The 24135-nt window shown below is 39.9% G+C and overlaps 1 protein-coding gene across 2 annotated transcripts; it reads right to left on the bottom strand.

Annotated features, from left to right (window-relative positions):
• Window positions 1-394: 394 nt before the first annotated feature.
• On the bottom strand, window positions 395-22498 carry LOC105684968. 2 transcript variants are annotated; one of them, XM_048659374.1, is made up of 10 exons: window positions 21869-22498; window positions 10773-10896; window positions 10300-10385; window positions 7132-7227; window positions 4254-4316; window positions 4082-4165; window positions 3266-3494; window positions 1915-2506; window positions 1098-1162; window positions 395-452 (listed from the first exon to the last, which is right to left on the bottom strand). In XM_048659374.1, the coding sequence occupies exons 1-8, from the start codon at window positions 21941-21943 to the stop codon at window positions 2316-2318; spliced, it is 948 nt and encodes a 315-aa protein (XP_048515331.1). In that variant the 5' UTR covers window positions 21944-22498; the 3' UTR covers window positions 395-452; window positions 1098-1162; window positions 1915-2315. The 2 variants fall into 2 exon arrangements, with proteins under 2 accessions (XP_048515331.1, XP_012254151.2); XM_012398728.3 differs by lacking the exon at window positions 1098-1162.
• Between the last annotated feature and the right edge of the window lie 1637 nt (window positions 22499-24135).

The raw sequence follows: 24135 nt of genomic DNA, 5'->3' as shown, positions 1-24135 counted from the left end.
GAAAATAAAGAATAATATCCAAAAAAAGGAACCACGAATCTCGTCCTTTTTTCAACTTTGCCTAGCTCTTCATACCGATATTTAGAAAACAGTCACATAGATTATTTATTGAAAATTTACAAATAGTTTCATAATATTCATACGTGTGTATAATATGTATAACACATGCATTAGTATATATATACACATATAAATGTATCTACATAGTATAATGTACAATAAACAGGTACTTTATATAATAATTTATTTATTTATTTTTTTTTGTTTGAAAAAAGATAAATCGATCTGTATATTGATATAGAAAGAAGCGTGTATATAGCGTGGTCCTTAATATTATCACAAATAAATTTACAATGTTTAATATATTTACAAGAAATTGTTTGTTTTTTTTTTCCCATATTTCAGGACTGAAACGTATCGTGTATTCATTCACTGCACGTTGACCAGCCAATCTGTGAACATCAGAGATAATTATCGAATGATTAAATAATTTTCGTTCGTCCATCGAGTTTTTACGATCAGGCAAAATATTGCGAACGACGTTTAAGTTCAAGGGTGCTAGGAGAGCTCGGGGAAGTTTGAGACTTTGAAAAATCTTTGTACAAGAGGGAAAATTAGATTGACCTAGAGAATGCGAATACCCTCGTGATTAGAGGAATGCGAATTGTACGGTATAATTAGGGCTCTAAGTCCGGAGAGTTATACGAAAATTGTCTGTTAGGGTCTACCGCTTGTAAGACTCTTGCGGCTTTCAAGGCATACCGCGTATAGTTCGGTGTACCTCGAGAAACTTTGCCCAAGCATTTCCCGGACCACTAAAATATTTCAACACGTGGCGATCAGTTTATAAAATGTAAAACAACTGTAAATGCCTCTCCGTCGAACATGAAATATGAATTTATCGACCGGTTAGATGTAAAAGGCACAAAATTCACGTTTTTCTTCTCAAAATTTCCAACAGTTTTTTTTTTTTTTCTCCTTTTGATAACGACGAAACTCTCGATCATTCGGAAAAGTTTTTATAGTATGATGAGAAATAAAATAATCTGAATATTATTAACGTTAGCGAGTAAAAATAAATAACCAATATCGCTCACCAATGAATATACATGAGTCTGAAGACTTTCATCCCTCGTATACAATTTGTTTCAAAAATTTTGGTCTGAAACAGAGAAAAAAAGGGCGACTGTAAAAATCAAATTCGAAAAAAAAAAACTCCTGCGATCGTGCAAAAATCACACTGATTTCGCTTACATGGGATATTATTCGTCCGTATCGTTGCAAAAAAAAAAAAAAACAGAAAAAAACTTTCAACGTATATAAAACTATGTAAGCTGAAGTCTCGACATACGTATACAGACATGTACCAGACATACATATGTATATGGTATACACCTATATGTATTCTACGTATTTTCTAGCTCGTTTTCTTTCTCATATAAATGAAAATTTTTACGCCACTCTTCGCCAACCCCATCGTGCAAGTCCGACAATATAAACGTATCTACATAAACGCGTACATAAAAAAGGGGGAATGTAGATGGTAATGTTCGACGAGTTTTTGAACGGTTATTCAGAGTGAAAATTTCCATAACACACGTCAGTAGGGCAGAAAAAAAAAAAAAGAAAAAAAAACCAAAAAGTTAGATTTATGACCGGGTATGTGGATGTGGGTGCAATATACGTGCGTACGGTACACGTACAATATACGGAGTCGTAGGTAATTGAACAAAAGTTGGCGGTCCGAAAATTTTTTAGGGTCCAGTGTACGTGTATAATAAAAATGAACTGGAATCGAACGAGGTTCGTACGAATGTGTATTATACGGAATAGGTCCGGATATCACTCGATGATAAATTACCGAAATAATGCCGTGAAAATAAAGTATATAATGTAGTATATCGTGTACTTTACCTGGAGGAAAAAAGGAATTTCCGCCATCGCTCGGTCCCTTCGTTCGGCGATGTATCATCCGGAGAATTTTTTTGCCCTCGTCGTATTTCGGCCATTTTTTTCAGTCAAGATATTTTTCTCCGTTTGTTCTATTTTATCGATCATGTTCTACACGTCAAACAACACCCAATGATAGGTACAGCAATATTTAGATTTCGAGTGATCGGGTATCCATGTAAACGTATAACGAGTAGTAGATATATATAGGATGAAAATTTATTATACAAATTATTTAGCTTGAGACTTCGTTGGATTTACGCGCGGCGCGAGTCGTCATGTTAGAAAATAAAATAGCGTCTCTTTCTCCCACGTCAAAAGATAAGGCAAAAACAAACTTGGTACGATATACTTTCGACTTCCGTTCACGTCTTAACGTTACCGACGATCACTGCCATCTTCTCGTCGCAGTGCATTTGAACACCCTCCCTGGGTGTCGGTGACGATAAAAGCGGCGCTGTATCAACGATCGCAGGGATCAACTGCTGCGTCGGGGTTTTGCATAATTCCAAACCAGGATTCCACGTCGGCGACGAGGTATCCACCGTCCCGATCTCTGGAACACAATGGTCCCGGAATTTACATAAATTTGGAAAAAAAAAAAAAACAAAAAAAAACGGAAAAGATTTGGAATAATAAAAATAAGATAAATAAATTCCCCACTATCTTCATCTCGCGGTATTTATTTTATGACGTGTAATTTTTCTTCTCACAATTTTTCCACGTCGAATCAAGCGACCCGTTCCACATTCATTTTATTCCTTGCTATTTTATTTATTTTATTCGTTTTTTTTTGCTCGTTTCCGACAATTTGAATAACGTTTCTCCGATACGCGCGCGATGAAAAAATTCCGAATCAATCTCACACGCATAGTCACCCTGTTCCCTAAAAATATACAACGCGAAGCATATCCGGTTCCGCATCTCAAAAAAAAAAAAAATAAAAAATAAAAATATAGAAGAAAAGAAAAGATATTTGCGGAAGCGAAGAGAAAAGAAAATAAAGAAAAAAAAACTAACCCCCTTACATGTATCGTTGAACAAGCAGGGTTCCAAAAAAAATGAAATAAGGAACCGGCGCGCGGGGTGGAAAAGAAGAAAAAAAAAAACAGTCCAGCTCTTATCGATTATAGATACGGTTTCCTTTTTTCGAGCACGTATATATACATTACAGAGCGTGGCAAGTGGATCACTTGATTTGTTCAGGGTTGCTGTTTCAGTTGTTCCGCGGGAGGGTGAAAATAAGGGAGGTCGAGAGAGGGTCGGTTGCTTGTCTTTATTTTTATTTTTTTTTTTTATCTATATTTATACGAACCGGATTTTTCTCCTTGGCTTGCCGTCGGCGTGTCGGGGAATTGAACGTGTTTCCGACCCGGTTTGCAAGCCGTGGGACTTTTCTCGGCGGCTAAGGCCGCCGGAATAGCCGTAGGACTTTGCGTCGGCGTTGCGGTGGCCCTCGTCTCGTTGTTGGTCGGCGCTCTCCTCGAACTCAGACAGGAAGTTGCCGTCGTCGTCGGTTGCACCGCGTACCTTACGGCCGGTACCTTTTCACGGTACATCCGGGTTAAAACGACGAAAAATGATTATGATGATTGTCAAAAAAATGTAGCGAAGAACGTGTCATTTTTTGCTTGTATCAATTATAATTTGACGTACATCGATTACAAGCGAAGGGATCATCTCGAGCGTAATTAATTGTATCGCGTGTGCGGCCGTGTTATTTGAAACACTTGATGTCGCAGTCGGCGCCAACGATAATACTTCAGAACCACCATTGTCACGTTCTCTTTGAACGTCGACTCCTCTAATTTGAACGCACCAATATGCTAACAACTACCCCATTACGTAACTATCGCCGCCGCTACCGCGACTACTATTATACCACCGCGTACTTCATTCAAACTGCGAAGTGGTTAAATTTTGCGAACCGTCTGAGCTATTACATAATGGAAGATTTCGCTCTACGACGTAACTATTTTCACGTTTCTAGCCGTCTACGTATCCGAGAAAAAAACCATATCCGTTTTCAGAAAACTCTTGCCGATACGCACGCGTAACTTTCACGGTTATTGTAATTTGAAAAAAAAAAAAAAACATTTATTTCAACGACAATTTTTCATTTTTCACTCACCCTGTACTCGCAATCGTCGGCAGCAGTTCCTCGTCCGGCGAGGTATTCCTGATACTGCGAAATAACGCAGAGTAACGAATAGGTCTGAAAAAAGAAACCGTGAAGAAGATAAAAATGAAACGAATTCAGAGTTTGATTCGTTAATTCGTCTCTTTCTTTTTCTTCTACTCACGTTCAGGCAGAGTACGAAAAAAGCCAGGGTGAACAGCATCGCGGTGATGGGGTTGAAGGGTACCTGCGAACAAGAAGGAGTGAGAAGGAAAAAAAAAAATTCCAGGGTTTGTACCGGGCGGTGAGCGTCGGTGAAAATGGCCTCCGAACCGCAAAATTAATAGTAATGGCCGAGGAGAGGGAACGGGGTGAATTTTCCCCGTGCACGCGGCGAAACGGTCGAGGGGGGCAGACCGCAAAACCCCGAGGGAGTCGGGTGACGAGTCCGGAGTGATACGGAAGAAAAAGTAACAGGAGGAAAAAAAAAAAAAAAAAAAACTAACTAACTATGCAGAGTAAAGTATAATAAGAAAACCTGTGGAAAATTGCTCGTTTGTTAATGACAAAGGTACGGGGGACGATGTTATAAAACCGCAACGGGGTTCTGAAAGAAACGAGGAAAAAGGAGAAAAAATATAAAAAGGAACGAAAAATTCTCTCGACTTTATACATCCGATCCTATTAAAGTAGTTGTTAATATATGAGAGCGAAATTAAGAATCCGAGTTACAAAGAGAATTGAAATTCTCTCAACTTTGATTCACGTCGTTGTTGTTGCACGGTTAATTACCGCGGCGTAAAGAGCTTGCGGTAAAATAATGCAGTGAAAGCTCTATTTTTTCTCGGTTTTTTTTTCGTACAGGCGAAAGATTTTTCAGTACAGATACCCGCTTCGTAAATTACCGTACATGTTGTTACGTCAACTGTTCCGTACAGGTAACATTTTAGCGTCGCATGTTGGTTCGAGGGTGCTTTTTACAGGTAAATAAAATCAACCACCCTTACAAATTACGCCACGTGGGACATAAAATGGCGAAGTAACAATAAGATTCTCAGGTGCAGTAATTAATTGTCTTTTGTCCGCGTGCGACGTCGTGCGGTCACTCGCTGTTGATACAGAGAGGAAAACCGCGAAGGGAATTTCGAAAAACCGCGAAAAGAGAATGAGAGAAAAAATTATTCCCACGAACGATCACGATGAAAACGATACGTTACGTCAGCGTTACTATTTTTACCGACCCAACCATCTTGTATTTTTCGTTTTTTGCTTTGTCCGTGTTTTTTTTTTTCCTTTCTCTCTCTTCATCCCCTATTTCTTAAATATCTTATATACCATTATTAATCAAACCGTTGTCTCGAGACTGTACATTACTATTTCCGGTACATTATTTTATTCCTTCGCATTATGTATTGTTTTCCATAACTTATCCAGAGACACATTATGAACGAATAACGACAGATAAAAAATATCAGTATTAACGGAGAGAAGAAAAATAGAGATGAATTGTAAGAGGAAATTCGAGATATCCGTGCCGTTCATTTCTGTTTTTTTTTTTTTTTCGGTGCTCAAAGTGGAAATCTTCAGTCTTATCTATGAATACATATGGTTTTAAAAAAAAGGAAAATAGGCAAAACCGACCTTAGCTGTTGCGGGTTTACCCGACAAGTCGTTCGTCGCTCGAATAACGCACTATACGTGTATAATACGTTGAAGGGGTGGTGAAAAATTAGTTACGTTACCGAAGTTCGGCGAGATAAATTTACACAAAAGAACTTTTTAAGGAAGTAGAAGACGAGGCGTTGATTACGCGCGTTTTATGAGGTAGATGAAATGAAATAAGACGAGGAAAGAGAAGTATACGTAAAAGGAAAGCAAAACGGATTATCTCATTCCCTCGGTTTTTCATACATTATTATTATTATTACCGCTTTTTTTTCCCTTCTTTTTTTTTTTCACCTCTCTCGCATGATTAATGAGATTCTTACTTCGCGCAGCGAAGGGAAACACCTTCGCCTCGTAGCGCCACGCGCGTATATACATAGATGGACGCATGGAATCCCGTGTAACTTGAAAGCGCCGAAAATCGGGCTACGGGACGAACAATAAATAATAGTTGACCCGCGTGGAATCGCGTTGATCTGAACTGAAATTCTTTTTCTTCTTCTTCTTCTTCTACTTATTTGAAATTTTTCTTTTTTCACCTTCACTTCACTCGGAAAGGGCGAAAAAAAAAACCAACCCTTCACAGAGAAGCTATCGCAGGGATATACATGGGGATGCGATTTATATATAACTATGTATACACGTATAGGTATACGAGAAAAGAAATAGCGATCGACGAATAATGAATCACTGTACCTCGAGAGAGTAAAAATAATAAAAAAAAAAAAAAACTAACCAAAATGAAATAAAATAGAACGAAAAAAAGCTTGTTCAAGAAAAGGCGGTATATTTACAATATCATACGGTATAATTTTTCACACGTACACTTCTTTCCCATTCTCATTTTATCAACCGACCAAACGATCCGGTAATGGAAGGGATGATCGATTTGTAAAGAGAAAAAAAAAAAAAAAAAAATCGCGAATATCACGATGACGGTGCCGACTATCCGGTACATATACGTGCACTTATTCGGCGTACGTAATACACGTACGTTATACGTGAGTTTATAAACTTCAAAGCAAAGTTTTGAGGGACGTCAGTTTCAAATTTAATCGATCACACTCGGTCTTGCTAAGAGCAGAGTGAGTTACGAAGGGGATGGATTACGGAGCGCGCTTTGAGGATATCCTTAAGCTTTCCAAATCTCGTTCCCTATTTGACATATATTCTTTGAAAAATTTCGTAGCGAAGTTACTCAAATCTACCTACTTTTCGTTCTACGGATAATTTGGTATTTCTGACTCACGGTCGATGAATCACGGACAGCGGAGATAACGCTATCGCATGTTCGAGAATTAGCGACAATTTTTTCTTATTCGAATATTGTCGCCGTTCGGCTGTTTTACGTTACACGTATACGTACATCTTATTATCATTGAAATGTGATGCCTTACCGAGTCCGTAATACAGACGTACATTGAATGCGTAATGTCAACCACGCTGAACGTTATAACCGTCAAAATCCACGGTATGAGAAGCACGCGTTGATCCTGAAACACAAATCAGTCATTTGGGCATCTGGTACCACACGCCGCCTTACATTCATCACGCTTTCTCATACACGGGGATACATGAATACATACGTAATATATACACGAAGGGGGGTGAGGGGGAGAGGGGGAGGGGGGTGGGTGGTAAATATATATACACACGTAACACGTGCGTTCCACGTACCACATGGACCACGGTAATACGTACACGCGTTTCTCGTCACGTTTGAACATCGCCGTCGACTCACGGTCGTTCGGCATTACGACCTGTCTGACAATTTCCACCGTACCTCCTCCGCGTACACAACGTAGGGTTATTATACCTCTACACCGCGTTACGTAATACGAAGGTTTCGCACGCGCGTATCCCAACTTCATTCAACCCCCGAAAATTTGGTGTCTCGACGAACGTATTATTTTATCACAGCACACGCGTAACGAATGAGGGAAAAATCTATCCGCGACAGCCGTTCGTTGAGTTTTTTTTTTTTTTTTTCGTTTTTTGATTAACTTGAAAATAATTCGCGATTCTCCTCCCGCGGAGAGTTCATATAAGCGTACGGAGGTTGCGTGAATTTTTATATATAACGTAAGAGAGTATGAAAAAGTTTGAAAAAAAAAAAAAAAACGTAGAGCGATTTCCGCTAGATCGTTGTATACATTCGAACGTGATGTTGAAAAGTTTTCTTGTCGGGAGTCTGTTTTTTATAGCGTGTATGTAGCCCACGGGTTCCGTATACGAGGGTAAGTTTATGGGAAAATTGAGTTTACTTCGCCGTGCACGTTTTAACGGTTTACTAACATAAGCTCTGCGGAAACAGAGTGCAGAAACTATCGGGAGTTCTCTTGTTGCGGCGAAGAAATAGAGTTGCGAGAAAGTTTTTCTACCGTATTAAGCCGGCGAAGAAAATGATCTCTGGCGAAAACTTTTTCATTTCCGTAACGTAGATACACCACGCAGCTCCGAATCGTGGCGAATCGTATTTATCGATCACGTTGACGATTATCAATTTTTCTCCTCTCGAATTCTGGTTGCGAATATTTTTCTTTCGATCGTCGGCGCGCACGAGTTAGCGCAAACTTTTTTCGGAGATGGAAAACAAATTTCCGTTATTTTTTAATGCGATTCAAATGCGCTCGAGGTTCATCGAATTCCGACGATCATTCGGCTCCAGAGATGTGACAAGAAACGCGAGAGCGAACTTATTCGGTTGGATTAACGGAGAATTGCGGAGCGCGCTCGAACGGACGCGAGTTAGTTTCCATTTCGCCACTACGCTGCGTCGCGAGATTGAAATTTCTCGCGATAAGAACAGCCTTCTCGAAAGATACACCCAACGTTTTTTACACGATTCGTCGGCAGGCACTTTGTATTGTGATTTTTGTTGCGATTCCTGGAGGTTTAATGAATTTGCGGTAATGATTAACGAGCTATGGAAAGATGACGAGGTGTGAGGATCCTTTGTTTTTTTTTTATTTCGTCCCTTTGTCATTACAGGTGTCGAAGGATCCGACGACTGCACCTGATGAAGATCCTGTTCGAACTCTGAGTGAGCGCAAAAAAAAAAATATGCACGCACAACGAATTCGGTGGATGTGTAATTTTGAATGCGACACTCGAGCTACGGTACACGAATCTCAATCCTATTCGAGGATCAGATAACTTGCGGTTTCTAACGGGATACTTATACATATAGGTGTCCTTACGGACCTTCTCGGAAAACCCTTGAATAGAATTCCTACCACTAGGATATCGATATTGTTACAATTTCCGCAAGAGCAGCTATTATCGTTTTATGCTCGATGTAATTCGTGGACACGTTTGTTGCTTTGAAATTGTCGGATCCCTTTGAATTATCGAAATGGAGGAAAAAAATAAAAAATCGTTCCTTGTTTCGAGAGCGAGATATTTTAATCGCGCGAATTCGGTCTCGCTTCTAATCAGCACGGGACAAAGATGAAAACCGTGAGATAATATTTAAAGAAAATTTCCGACTGTGTCAACAATTTAACGAACGCGCTTTATTTTTTCTTTGACGTTACTCGGGTTCGCTGCGTGCCGAGAAAAATCGTCCGTCCCTCTCCCGCCCGTTTTTCTCCTTTCGTACAGCATTATTTATTTCATATTTCTATATTCTTTCCGTATTTATAACGCACAGTGAAATATAACGCGACTTTATTCGCGCGCAATGGGTTTTACGAATTTGGCACGTCAACGTTTTCTCAGACTGCATATGGTGGGATACATTTATCCTCGTATACGTAACGTTGATCCGAGGAGAGCGGAATGTGTCTCCGAAAATTTTTCACCCCCCTCCCCCCTCGCATTACCGCTCGGTATAAAGAATCGTGAGTCGAAGTCCCTTTTTTTCACACAAGTCCAACCAAACCTGACCTCGATCTTTACAAAACCCTTTCATACGTCGAATTTTGCTCGCGAAAACATGTCGATCGATCCGCAATATATTATAGACACGTTTGTATACCTATACGTACATGGAAAAAAATAAATTTACTATGTAAATAAGTAGCGAAGACTCTGAATAACACTTTTTTTTTTTTTTCACTCTCCTTCTCCATTTTTCTTCCCATTTTTTGGGTTTAAAGAAAAAAATCTACGCCCACCTTCGACGTCGCGACGCCGAACAACTACACGTATGGATCAGGATACTGGAAACTACGAAGCTTGTGACGGAAGTTCCACCGATCCGTTCTGAAGTTAGGTCGAATTTTTCCGCTCATTTGAGTTATGTTGTTTGAATTTATTTTTTATCACAGCTACCCAGAACGAAAATTCACGCGTTCTATTCCAAAGCGCACGACTGCAGCACGCCGATATCATAAACCTACCGACCTGTACGCTTTTCAAAAAGTCTTTATCTGCGGAAAAACACGCCCTGCATTTTTTTTTTTTTTTATTGTTCGTTGCATGAAAAAAAAAAAAAAAAAATCCCACCCCCGTTTGTTCGGCGCATCGGATGAAAATGACGTAATAATTGCGTTGTGTTTCACGAGAATTTGATCGAGTTATTAACTGTAGGATTATCGACGATTGTGCGTGTAAATCGATACCTTGAATAATCCGTAAAGTAGAAGCAGCGAGGATAAAACGCCGCAACTCGAGCACGAAAGTATAACGATGTTGAACCGGACGGTGGCTGAAAGCAGATAAATCAAAATATCACATTATTACAGCCGGCGATTTTATTTAAAAGATAATAAAACGGGGCGGAAGATCGGAAGTTCAATTTTCTAACGGGTGGGGAAGTACATCACGCTACATGACAGGCACAACAGCAAACCACGCGACTACCGAGTAACCGGAAGTTTCCAAGAGCAAATTTCTTTCTCGGTCTAACATAAATTTCTCTGAAATACAAGGCCACGCTATAGAGCGCCCGTGAAAAATTGAAAATTATCGTACGCCGAGGATACAAATGATTTATCGAAGTGGGAAAATATTTTCCGCATACGCAATATAAATCCATTTAAATTTTTCCCCCCGCAATTCGCTTTCCCGTAAACGTCAGACTTTGAAAACTTACTTGGAGATATGGTTTCCGGTTCGAGAAAACTTGCGGATTCCGGCGCCGAACGATTTCCCGTAAGATATTGACGTTCCTGATCGAGCAGCTTCGTCATCATTACCGTAGTCAGCGCGAAGTACAGCTGAAACCAAATAAGAAGAAAAAAAAAAAAACAAATCAGTCAACTGTACGACAAATTTTTGATACAACAAATCTCGATTTTCCCCATCCCTTATTCAGCTCAATTTTCGACAGAAATTTTTCTTCCTTCAAGTTTTCTTTTCGTTTTTTTCTTTTCTTCTTCTTCTCTCCCTGTCTCTTCGGAATTTTTTTTGTTTTTTTTTTTGTTTCTTTCCACAGGTTCTGTACAGTGGAAAAGAAAATAGCAGAGAAACGAGGAAAGAAAAATATTCTCCCTCATTTCTTCGGAAAGATCACCGTCGCGTCCTATTGCACTCGACGGAAAGTGAGACGATTTTATTTTCGGAAAACTGACGATATGAAAAATGTAAGAAAACCTTCATCTTTGACAAACTTCAACTTTTTAATTTCTTTTTTTTTTTTTCTGTGCGATAAGAAATCTGGATCGCGGTCATCGGTATCGATCCAGATGTTATTCGACGTGATCAAGTCGGGGAGCGAAAGAGAATAAAATGTCCCGTTTAATTAGCGCTTCTATTCCGCGATTCCTGGTTGATTAACGTGTTTCTATTTGAGCACCCGCACCGAGCTATTTTCGAGTACCGGAATTACCGTGTGTTTCACTATAAACAGGCGAGCGAGCTCACCGACGACTACGGTTAAAAAGTTTTCTCGTTTGCGGGCGGGCTCGTGTAAATATTGTGCTTCTACCGTGGCGAACCCCCGTCTGCGTCGAAGGGGGCGGTTCGCAGATTCGGCCAAGAAGGATACGTACGCGTACATTTTCCCAGTGTAAATGTTGTAAACGTCGTTTGCGGTCGAGTTTATTGAACTAACCCTTACCCCGGCTACCGTCGTTCGCTCGTCACCGTTTCCAGGACACGACGTACAGATAAACCGTACGGCTAATTGTACGCGACTACCTCGTTCTATTCACGTTCTCAACACGTCCGTCCACGTAACCCGATTCCAACGCGAAGAGCAACCGCGTTATCGTTTGTGACGGGGGCAAAAATTACGCGAAAAAAATTTTGACGACAAAAAAAATGAGAAATACAAACAAATAGAAAAACGTCCGGGTCCCTCGTTATGAACGTCCTCCGAAGGAAGCACACATATTTTCGACTTTTTTACTGAAATCAAAGATATATTGAACATAGTCTTTGATGTTTTCTTACCCCGAAAACCCTTCGAAATCGTTTGAAAGAATAGCGAAGACAGTTTTTGGTCTTTTCTCACCCCAGAATCTTTAGAAATTATCACGTGTCACAGACACTGGGCAATTACTGTACTCGGGTTTGAGCCTCTCTCGCTCGTCTCGTTGTAAGTCGCGCGCATTAAGAGACGAGTTTTGGGTCCCTCGACGACCAGAACTTGTTCAAGTTTCAAAGCATCCCCCCTCGTGTACCAAGTTTGGCGGTCGACGGGGGGTGCTCGTATACCTCGAGGAATAACGTGTGAAATTTTGTACAGGTGAAATATCCTGTCGAGATTCGTAATTAACTGTGATAAAAATCTGAGAAGTTTCGCAGGGAAAACTGCAATGAAAAAAAAAAAAAGAAAAAGGGTACGAGAGGGTTTTCAGGGAGGATAATTTTCTCAAAAGTTATCGTTCGAAGTGTGTAGCGTGCATGCTTTTCAACGGGCGAGAAGGATCGAGTGCTTTTTTCGATTCCTTTTCTCTTCCGTATCGAACTCCCCGTGAAACTGCGACCGAACTTTACCGAGTCTCGCTCAATTTTCGACGTTCATTCTCCGGCAGCGGCTAAATATTAACTTGGAAAAAAGCTTTTTCACGTTCAAATATCCTCCGGTGTCAAATCGGCGATAGCGGAGTGACGTTAAATTATGATCGACAATTTCCGGTTTCAATATTATCACGCAGTGATTCGACGCCGCCCCATATAATATCACCCCATTGATTTTTTCTACGGCTCAGACGTCCGTGGAAAAAAACGCCAACGATATTTTATTTTACTTCGTACTCCGAAATTGTACGTTACGGAAGTTTAAGTTTTTCAGCGAAAATAAAAATCACCTGAGCACAATGAGAAACTTGGTTTTGTTTTTTTTTTTTCTTTACGCGTCATTCGCAGGGTGGATGGAAAATGGGAAAAAAAAAATAACCACGCGAATTGAGTCATTCGTTCGTAATAAACGAAGGTATCGTGGTCACGTGTAAGGCAAAAAAAAAAAAAAAGAATCCATCGAAATCCAGGCGAACGAGCTCACGGTGTAATTTGAAATCGGAACGCGCGTCGCACGTGCGTTTTAAATATACGACGCAATAAAAAATTTTCGATAAGTAAAAAAGAATGGGTTTCTTTTTCGTTCTTCCCTCGGGTTCGACCTACCAGACGTAATCCGTAAACGTACTTATCGCGGGTACGTACCACCGTCGATTTCTCATAACATTCTCACGGGTAATAAATACGATATAAAATGCATATACGTGATCCAATTCCGCTATCCATTTTTTTTCATCCGACGACCGGCCGCCCCGTGCCGGTTGTACAAGAGAGGGAGACCTCTCGACCGATCGGAGTTGATCGCGAAGGGGAATGTCGAGGAGGCGTCGGGACATTAGCGGAGAAAAATCGTCCTCGGGAAGAGCGAGGATGGGGCGGAAAAATAGGGGGGGGGGGGGGGGGGGGGGTGGTAAGTCGGAAAGGGATAGAAGGATAAAGAGGTTATAGGGAACTCGATTCCCGGAGACACGTCTGCCCCCGAAGACGGTCAGGTCGGACTTGTTCTCGATTCCTACAGGAACCACCCCAGATGGCACGTTCTCACTACCGGAAATATTCTCGTTCTCCATTTTTCGATCGCTTCTCGTCGGTTTTTTTTTTCTCCTTCTTCTTCTTCTTTTCCTTTTCCTTTTTTTTCTCTTCCTTCGCGCCCTTCTCTCTCCGCGCTCTCCGGTACATCTCTCGATACCGACGAATTCCGTCGCAATCCACGCTCACCTATATCGGCACTTTTTTCATTTCCTTTTTGTTTTTTTTTTCTTCATTTTCCTCCGCGGCAAATACCGTCTTGTTATCGCTGCAGTCGTGGAAAACTACATGGCGCAGAAGTCGGGTATGCAGGTGTGGGTTGTGTATATTAAAATCTATATGAATGCGCAAAGTAGGTAAGAGTAGTGTGCACGATGTGCGGGAGCAAATCTTCTCTGAAAATACCGCGATATCAATGAAATGGAAATTGCCAACCCCCGTAGAAAAAACATAAATACTACGTACCGTCGATTACCTACGACTCGACTTTTTTTGACAGATAACGTCGTCGTGCAAACCGAAATAAAGAAACCACCCCTACGTAATGGATAGATATTTTTGTTAAATTGAATAATTTCATTAATTATGCGCACAGCGAAAAACTTCGAAGATGAAAGTTCGATATTATATCATCGCGTGGTATGATATTTGACGAAAAAAGGGGCGGGTGTGTATACGTATAACTGCAGTGCGAGTACATACAGATAATATATGTATATGGAATTTTATTACATACGATAGCTGGTCTTTAGGCATCGCATTATTGGTGAGTATAAGGGATGAAAGAATCTTCCCACGTCCCACGGGGTGGTTTTGGAATCGAAATTCAATTCTTCGATACTTCAATTTATTCTCTTCTTTTTTTTTTTTTCTTTACTTTTCATTTCTTCTCGGCATTTTTCTTTTATTTGATTTTCTCATTTTTACGATGGAATCCGAGGCAGCGAGACGTATATATAATGTTGTGAAATGCATTATATATAATAGCAAAAAACGTATTCGCGTTTCTGACGTATCAGAAGTTCATTTTTTTTCACGGGATGGAAAAAAAAAGCACTACAGCGATTTCGATGAAATGTTTGTAAAAAGAACCGTGCCATGAGAATACTTTTTAATGCACGTGGTACAATTTTTTTATGTTACCGGCAAAATACAACAGACATGGTTTTTTTCACGTATCCAATACGGTTCGATCGACTATTTTTATTCCGTCGAATTTCTTTCCGATTCGAGACAAAAAAAAAGTGGAGTAAAAATTTCAGTTTTTCGACGCGCAGTCCGTTCGAGCGTTTGACTTTGAAAATAACGAGAAAAGCTTCGAACGAGGTACGTATAGCGTTATTAGGAATAATTTTCCCATCGGATTTTTTCGCGTCTGCGAGGTATTTCTTTTCAATCGATCGCACGAACGCGGTACTCGTACTTGTTAGTGGAAAATATGATATATCCGGACATTTTTTAGCATTACTTGGAAAGTAAGCCTCTCCATCTACGTTAAACCGATCGAAGCTTTTATCTTGGTCAGACAACGAGCCCTTCGTGCTTTTAGCTTTTTAACTTTTCCTCTTTTCGCTCGGATCAGCTGTCTCGAGATTCCCTTATTTCCTTCCGTAAGCCGTCTCCACAGGTTTGAATATAATCCAGGTAGCTGCGAGTATATCAGCCTAACACTCTATACGTATCGAAAGAAATTTTTTTTATCACTCAAACATAATTCTTCTTCGATGCCGTGAAAATTTGCAAAAAGCAGAGAGTTGAAAAGAAATCAAACCGAGGAAGAGGCGAAAACACATTTCTGATATTCCTTGACAATATCGAAAGCTCTGACTTGAGACGAATTTTTGAAAAATTTATTTACAGTTGAAAAATGACCTTTACAAGGATCGCTTCAGCACAGAGCTTTACACGTTTCATTTATCTCGTACTTGTTGAATTCTGGCAACACGCCACTCGGTTTTACGCGACGAAGTTTTCTCCCTTTACTTTCTTCTTTCCCAATTCGGCAGGATTTGCTATTAATTCTCTTTTCATCCGATCGTTTTTCAACGAAGGTTCTTCGAGTTCGCTGATTGCTCGTCTTCGGATAATAATTTTCTTTTCTACCAGTCAAAGTTTCAATCAGGTTACATGGAAAATCCTGAAAACTTGAAAGCTCGTTCCACATACCCCCACGACATAAAAACACGTACCTACGATACGCGAGGATAAAACCGCAGTCATGATACATCTCGGCTGCGAGGGATTATCTATTTTTTTTATCTTCATTACATTTTTTATCACTCTAGCCATGAAAAAAATTTACGTTTATGTGCATATGAACACCTGTATCAAAAAAAAAAATAAATAAATAAATAAAATAACGTGATCAAAAAATCCCCGTAAGTCCGCGGACGCGCACGAAAGCTCATTTAGGTATTTCGCGTTACGGGGTGAATTCGCACTCGAAGCTTTTTACGTAATTTTTTGTTTGTTTTACGTTCGTCAATGTTGTTGTTTTTTTTTTCTCTCTCTCTCTCTCTCCTTCCACCATATTGTGTTTCAGTCACAACCCGGCCTTGAGGGGATTCGTTTTTTTCACCCTCGTCCTCCGCGGGTATTTGAAGTTTCGATCGTTTTTGCGTATCGCGGGTATAACCTCGAGGGGATTTCAGCATCCCTTACGTAGTTTATGTCACTCTGTCCTTCGGAGTCAATGATCACATTACGCGCGCACGTATACCGTACCCTTGTATACGTATACACGCGTATCTGCTCACGTTCACGGCGAACGTAGCAAAATTTCGGATGTATATACATGTACAGTTATGTACGTGCAGTGCGCTGAACCCCGAATCGTTAATTACAACATATTACGGGAGCGCGTAATTTTCGCCACCCAAAGCCCGACGTGTCTGATGTAATTCAGGTTATTATACGCCGACGTATAACCACGGTGAAGATTTCCAAATATACACTATTTTAGAACTCGCGGTTTTTGGTGATTTTATTTCCAGAATTATTTCAACGCTTTCTGCAACTCGATACCGCTCGGCGGAACGTCGCGGTGCAAATAGTTGCTGCCAGCTTTTGATCCAGTTTTTCATTTCATTTCGTTTCATCTCATCCCCGACGTATGTATATACCTATGTATATACGAAGCGAAGGAAACGCGACCTTATCCCTGTGCCCTCTTCGTGTTTGCTATGGGGTATAAAATGTGTACACGGCTAACCATTTTTCTAATACCTGTGGGCGGTGGGTTGTTTCCACCTTTTAACAGTTTCTTTCTTTCTTCCTTTCTTTTTTCCCGTTTTTTTTTTTTTTTTTTTTTTCATTCTACGGGCCATTTTATTTTTCGCATCCAATCCGGAGTCTCGTTGCAGTTTTCTCCGTTCGTGGCATGTACGGTACCCACACCCAGGTACGTACTGTACATACCTATGGCGAGGAAAAAAAAAAATAAGAGAAGAAGAAGGGTATAAGTATTCAAGGGGTGCATTATACACCGGCAGGAAGTATGCGGTAACCGTATAGAGTACAGCTGTTTTACGATCCGTACCGATATGGCTTGGAAAAGCGCAGTTAATTCCGGAACGACGTTTTCCAGCCCGCACATTTATTTTACCACCGTCGAAGTAACCGACCACCTCGACCACTACTTTAAAAGACGGATTTATATATCCACACACCCGCGTGTGATTTTTTTTATCCTCCTGTTCGGTGCTCGCATTAGCCGAGAAAGCGCGGAATCTCCTGCTGCTTTTTTCTCTTCCTCGTGAAAACTCGGAGCAAAAAAGTAAAATGGAAATGAAAAGTTTACACGCGTATGTTTAGCGAGATACACGACCCCGGCCATATTGCAAACGTGTACCCGCGACGCGTGTAAGAAGGCATGGAAAAATAAATAAATAAAAAAATGCAACGGGAACGCGAACACGCGAAAAATACGGGGGTATGACGAGCTCGGAAAACTCTGATATATGTACGCTAATTTTTCTATTTTTAAAATTACACTACAGTACAGTTGTACGGGAACACAAGTTCATCGCACGTACACCTGGACTGGTTGCTCCAGATTAATATAATCTCGTTTATATTTCACATTCTTTCCTCTTTGTCGCTTTTTTTTTCTTTCTTTCCTGTGCAAGCTCCAGATTTCATTCCCATGAGTTTCGGAAAGAGAAAAGGTTCTTTGGGATTTTTGAAAAATCATAAACGTACGGTGGAGACAAAAAATTCAAAGGAGTGCTGACAAAAAAGAATGACTTTCGTTGGCTAATTATTTGGTAAAAAGCTACCGATAAATTTTTGAGTCCATCGCAAATACTGTAAATTAATAATAACAGTAATATAACGATTCTCCGAGATTTCGTATCGCTGATATTTTCATATCTCTTATCTCCGATATAACAGAATGTCAGAAGGTATATAAGCTCGTTTTCTCGTTATTAATATTTTAAACGATCAACTCCGTCTGATATTAGGGCGGCTTTCCACCCTATAAAAATAACGTAGGTATATATATAATATAAGGGATAAGGCGTCCCCGAACCGAAGGGATAAAATAAGCACAGATTTAAGTCCTGCAGCCTTCTAGCACTCATGGATTTAATCGGCTATTTTCCAAGTAACGTCTAATTAACGCGGCGCGGAAATAACACCCGCCGTCACGGTACATAAGGGCTGCGGATATTTCTTATCCGTTATTCCAACGGCTGATAAGAAATATTTCAAACTTGGAATATTCGCGAATCGAACGACAAAATACACACAACACCCATTGAAACGGAATGATGAGGAAAGAAAAGGAGTCGAATAAATTAATTAATAAACTCGCGTCCGCGAGCATTTTCAATTTACAAAATGTCAATCATTCGACTGGCATTTTTACAACTCTCGAATTAATTTACGAAGATTGCTTTTCACCTGTACACCAAGTTGCGTAACGAAATAGGTTTTTTTTTTTTTCTTTTTCTTTCTCTTTTTCGTCTCATTCGGTTTTGTGGAAATCGGTACAGATACACACGGTCACACGAAGAATTGACAATGTAATTTCGATTCCGAAAACCCTTGATCAAATTTTCCGACGAATTTTCTTAAATTGCTCGATAAATTTTACGATCATATATACAATACACGCGTAGTACAAGAGGCGCGTTCTACCAACGAAATTCTATACTTTAATAAATTTTAATTACCTTCTACATGAGTTCTCGTTATTTACAAGTTAAAATAGCGAGTGGGGCGGGGGAGGGGGGGATATCGTATGTATGTGTACATATATATTTTACACACAAACCTATAAAATTAAAGGAGGTGAACGTAAATAAGGCGTACACAAATCATCCGCACTTGAGCCGGGAGTATATAATTACTAATCGAGGGATGAAAATGCTTTTTTTTTTTTTTTTGCAAATAATAAATTAATCAACGAACGAACGAATGAATAAAAATCAACTCCACGTCGGTGAAAACTCAAGGTTCTCGAGTGTTCGATGAATTACGTTTTTCGGTGTACACTAGCGAGTAAAAAAAGATTTTTAGAAAAAGTAAAATAATGAAAAAAAAAAAAGAAGAAGCAACCAACGACTCGAATTCGTGGCTTTGCAATTGACGTGCAAATTTCCTGCGGATAAAACGTATTTGTTCTTTCGACGAAGGCGCCGACGACATCTACGGATTGACGTGCACATCTCTCCATATGTATACCACAATACAGGCTATGTGATTAGATAAAGTTTGCATAGCGAATACGCGTTGACCTAAATTTTGCTCACAAATGTTTGCCTATCTCCGCAAGTCACATTCAACGCGTACATCATTCCACCTGAACGTATAAGCAATTAACTTCGCTGAAAACTTTTCAACGAAATGAATCGCGTGTTATAAGGGAGGAAAAAAGTTTTCATATTTTATCCGAGGCATGGAACACCGTCGAAGAAGAAAGTAAAAAGAGATCCCCGCTGCAGTAATGCAGAAAATAAGCTTTCAAGTAATTAAAACATTTAACAAGTAATAGCTGCGATAGATACGTGCAGACAAAAATAAAATATCTTCATTATATATATGTACGTATGTACGTACGTGATGTGTACACCTACCTATGTACATGTACGTACGTATATCTACGTACATGGGTTAATATCCTTTGGGTCTTAACAAAACTGTTTGAATAAAAATAAATAAAAAAAAAAAGAAAAAAAAAAAGTGTTTCGGAGCACGTACTGCACATAACGCCAACAGCTAGCACAAAGCTGCTGAATAATTAGCATTGCTAATTACACCCCGTCACTCCCCCGCCCCCCCTGCGCTCACCTCTTTCCTCCATTTCCCCTGGAGTGATTAGGCGATCCTCGAAGTTTCGGTAAACAGGTAAGAGACTCGAGACTGCAGAGAATTTCTGGTATATTCCGACGGTATATTCGTTTTTTCTTTTTTTTTTCAACTAATCTCTAAAGAATTTCCCTCTTTTTGTGTACCCGTATCTACGTACAATGCATACGTTTTTTATTCATTCAAGTTATTTGTAAGATTCTCGCACAGTTTTTCACATATGTATATTATAAACTAGAGAATTAAAAAATTACCGCGCGGTATAAATTCACTTGTAGATTCTAGGGATATTGCGCTAAAACGCCTTGATTTTCATCCCCTTTTATTCCATTTTATTTCGTTTGAGTTTTTTTTTACATTTTCTCTTCAGCGTTTCTTTCTCTCGCCCTCATTCAGAACAGATTGCAGACACCGTTCTCGAGCTAAAATATCGGTTTTTCTACCCCTCGTTTCTTCTCTTCTACTCGAAGAGCCGTTCATCAACCCCTATTTTTATCGTTATTGCGGTATTTAATGTAAAACAATATCGATAATTTCCGAACAAATTATCTACGCCTTTCGAATTTCGTATCATGTAAAATTCCGCGGGCGTATAATTGAGGAGGGCGTTGTAACGGACGGAAGTTATTTTCGCCGGTCCCCACATGCAGCGGAAACGGTGAACTTCGCGCGGTTGGCTTCCGCCGGCTCCCGCCGATTCGTCACAATTATCTTTTACAAGGTTCAATCGATTCGACGTTGACCGTGAATTTCGCGTTAAATCTTCTGTTTTTTTTGTTTTTTTTGTTCCCCCTCCGTTCGCATCGGTAGATAATTTTCGTTTCAATTACCCGGGAAGACTTTTGGGTCGGGGAAATTTTCTGTCGGAAGGGGTGTAAATTGAATGCGATAAAAAGAAAAGCGGAGGGAGAGAAAAAAGGTCACCGATTGTGCGAGTTGTCGCGGTGGTCGGTCGGACGCGGCTTGAGAATCGTAGAATCGTTAACGATACGCGGCGCGGTTCTGTTTTAAGTGAAAGATTAACGACGACGCGACCAAAAAATGAAGGAAACAAGGCAAAAGGAAATGGATAAAATAAAACAACAACGGAACGATACAAAAGCGAGTGAGCCGGGGAGGGTCACAAATGTGTTTTTTAGGGTTTCATTACTGGCAGGCAGCTGAAGTAACGCTGTCAGGGGGTATTCGCCCCATTCAAGGACGCTGTACAAATTGTTTCGTGCCAAAAGTTCATGCTATTTTTGGTCGAAGCGACGTGTATAATTTTTTTCCCTTCCATTTTTTTTTTTTTCCCTTTTCTTCGTCGTTCGGTGGCCGTAGTGGATTTTTTTTCTTCTCTCTCTTTTTGTCTTTATTTGTGTATTTTTTCTTTTTTTTTTACTTCGGTTCTTTCAGACTGTCGGATACAGACGTTACCAACCCCTTCGCGGTGAATGGGTGTTCTGGTCTTTTGTCGCATTGTGTTACCTTCTTCCTTTGTCTCTCTTATGTCTGTGGTCGTCCACCACACGAGTGCACCGAGCCTACTACCCTTAACACGCGCGCTTTTCTATCGCGATACACGTCCTACGTTACAAGTATACAACGCGTTAATTACCTCACCGGAAAAAAAAAAGAAAAAATCTATTCCTCCGATTTCCCTCCACGATTTCCATTTCGTTTCACTTTCTTTATCTTTTTTTTTTATCTGCCCGGAATAAAGTTTTTGGAAAATCTCATATATGATTTTACAACAAAAAAAAATAGAACCAAAAGAAAAAAAATTAACGAACAATCGTGGTTTTTTTTTTTTTTATTGCAAATCATATAACGTTGGTTCGAAAATTGAGACACGTGATACGGTGATTGTATAATATAATTTATATAGAGAGATGGAAAACTTACTCCGCTGTAAATCGCGCAGGCGATACTTCCTCTGCGAACGGATCGCCAGCAACAACACGATTGCATAATTGCCATGCCGCGGCGTGGACATGCGGAAGGTAAACCGCGCGTAACACGTTGCGTTTTTCTTATATAATTTTTTTTAACAAAAATATCAATTCAGTGACCGCATACATTCAGGACCGATTAAAGTCCCTGAGGACTTTCCCGCATGGCATCGATATGAAGTACGAAGACGACGGGGATTTTTTTCGCTTTTTTTCGGGACGGTCGAAGTTTTTAATTCGCTACTAATTTATTCGATTCGTGTTGATTTCTTTTTTTTCCGCGCCGTAGATCGTCGGGATCGAAATTTCGAAGCAAAACTGGTTTTACAGGTGCGACGCGTGCACCAGAACAGCTTAATGCCGACTGACACTAACCGCGCTACCCCGCAGATTCAACCCCCTTTTGGTCGTCTTTCTATCCCCGCCTAACGGCTTTCAACGCCACGTGAATTTGTAGAAAACGCAGGCGCCCTGCTGCCCTCGTTTCTATCTTTATTCGGTCCAGCGTTCTTGACGAGGGTAGTTTTTTTTCTCCGTCTACGTTTCACACTCTCAAATGCAAACCGCGACGACACGAGCGTATCGTTTCGTGGGAACTGCAGATTCGAATCACATTCCATTGAATGATTATCAAAATTTCCATGATTTTAATAATCGCGATCGATTTCAATTGATTAATTCGAGTTACTCGCACCAAAAAAATATTTCACGTTTACTAGCTATGTTCTATGACTTAGTTTTCTCTATGCTCATTTGTAAAAAATATTATACCAACGAATCACTTTCTTTTTTTTCGGTTCTTTTTCAAAAGTCCAGCGAGAAAGCTAACTCAGCTCTGAGATCAAAGATATTTCCTTTGGAGAGAAGTTTTTTCTCGTTCTTTTTTATCAATTTTTTTTTTTTTGCTTTTTTCACTCATACTTACTTTTTTCTTTTTTCTTGTGGAAACGGAAAAATGTCTGAAGACCTCTTATATCTTTCAGAGTTTTTGGTTGATTTCTTTCTTTCTTTTTCTTTTTCTTTTTCTCACTTTATTCAATTTTGATATTTCATATCTCTCTCCGTCTTCAACGTTTACGGAAATTGAAATAACTATACGTACCCATTGCGCATACCGTAAACGGTGTTCTTACGAGGACTCGAACGATCGATAAAATTGGTAGCAATTTACTTGGAATGTATAGTAAACCCCGCTATCATGGATAATTGAATAAAAGTTATGCGAATTACATTTTTACTCAGGTTTTTCCCTCTACAGACACGTACGCATGGGGTGAGTGTGAGAAAATGAGCGAACGGTGAACGGGGTTAAAAAAAATGTTCGTTAATCGATTAGTTTTTTGTTTTTTTTCTTCTAATCTCACAATATAGCGCGTTCTGGACGTTAAATTGACGAATTTCTTTCCTTTCATTTTTTTTTTTTTTTTTTTTTTTTACCTACACGTCGCACAATCTCCCTTTACTCGACGTACATCGACGGGCGTCACAACCTCGGGGATATGGGACTAGACCGGAGCTTCTAAGAGCTTCCTTTTTTCATTGGAGGTTTTTTTTTTTTTTTTTGGTTCGTTCTTTTTTCTCCTACCCTCCGTGGGCGTCAATCTCACGCTGGATTTAACCTAGACCATCGGATCTTGGAATTGCTGTAAGTAAGGGTTTGCCGACTTACGCGTCTAGGACGAAATCCATTACAAATTTATATACAGTATATACAGCCGTTACGAGAAAGGAAAACTGGGAAAAAAGTCTTAATGGAATAACTAGTTATTTGTTTCGTAAGTCGAACGAAAAATGAATACGAATAAAATTTTTTTAGACGCCGTTGAGTTTGACAGAATTTTTTTTCTTTCAATTTCGCACAGTCGAAGGATTCTTGGGACGAGAGATTTTGAAAAATATATATATTTTTTTTTCACTCGAACAGGCAAACGCCGCGATGATCGTTGTGTCGCTGCTGCTTCGGAGAAGCTTTCTCCGTCGGCAGGCTTTACGTGTAAGATATTTTGATCCAAGATTGTTAATTTTCAAGGGAAAACAGTCGGGCGGCAATTTCTATCGTCGAACAAACCCGAAGTTAATTTCAAAGCTTGTCCCAGATATTTGACTCGCTTGCCGCACAGCGACGAGGAGTACATGACGTTCCGAGTCAATATAGCCCCAAGACTCTCGTTCGAAAAGTTTTTGTTCTTCTAAATTTTTGCTGAATTTTATTTTTTTCTA

Source organism: Athalia rosae, chromosome 8 (genome assembly GCF_917208135.1).
Source record: "Athalia rosae chromosome 8, iyAthRosa1.1, whole genome shotgun sequence".
NCBI classification, from domain to species: domain Eukaryota; kingdom Metazoa; phylum Arthropoda; class Insecta; order Hymenoptera; family Athaliidae; genus Athalia; species Athalia rosae.
The sequence above is the reverse complement of the archived record's forward strand: the minus strand, read 5'-3'. Positions and strand labels throughout refer to the sequence as shown.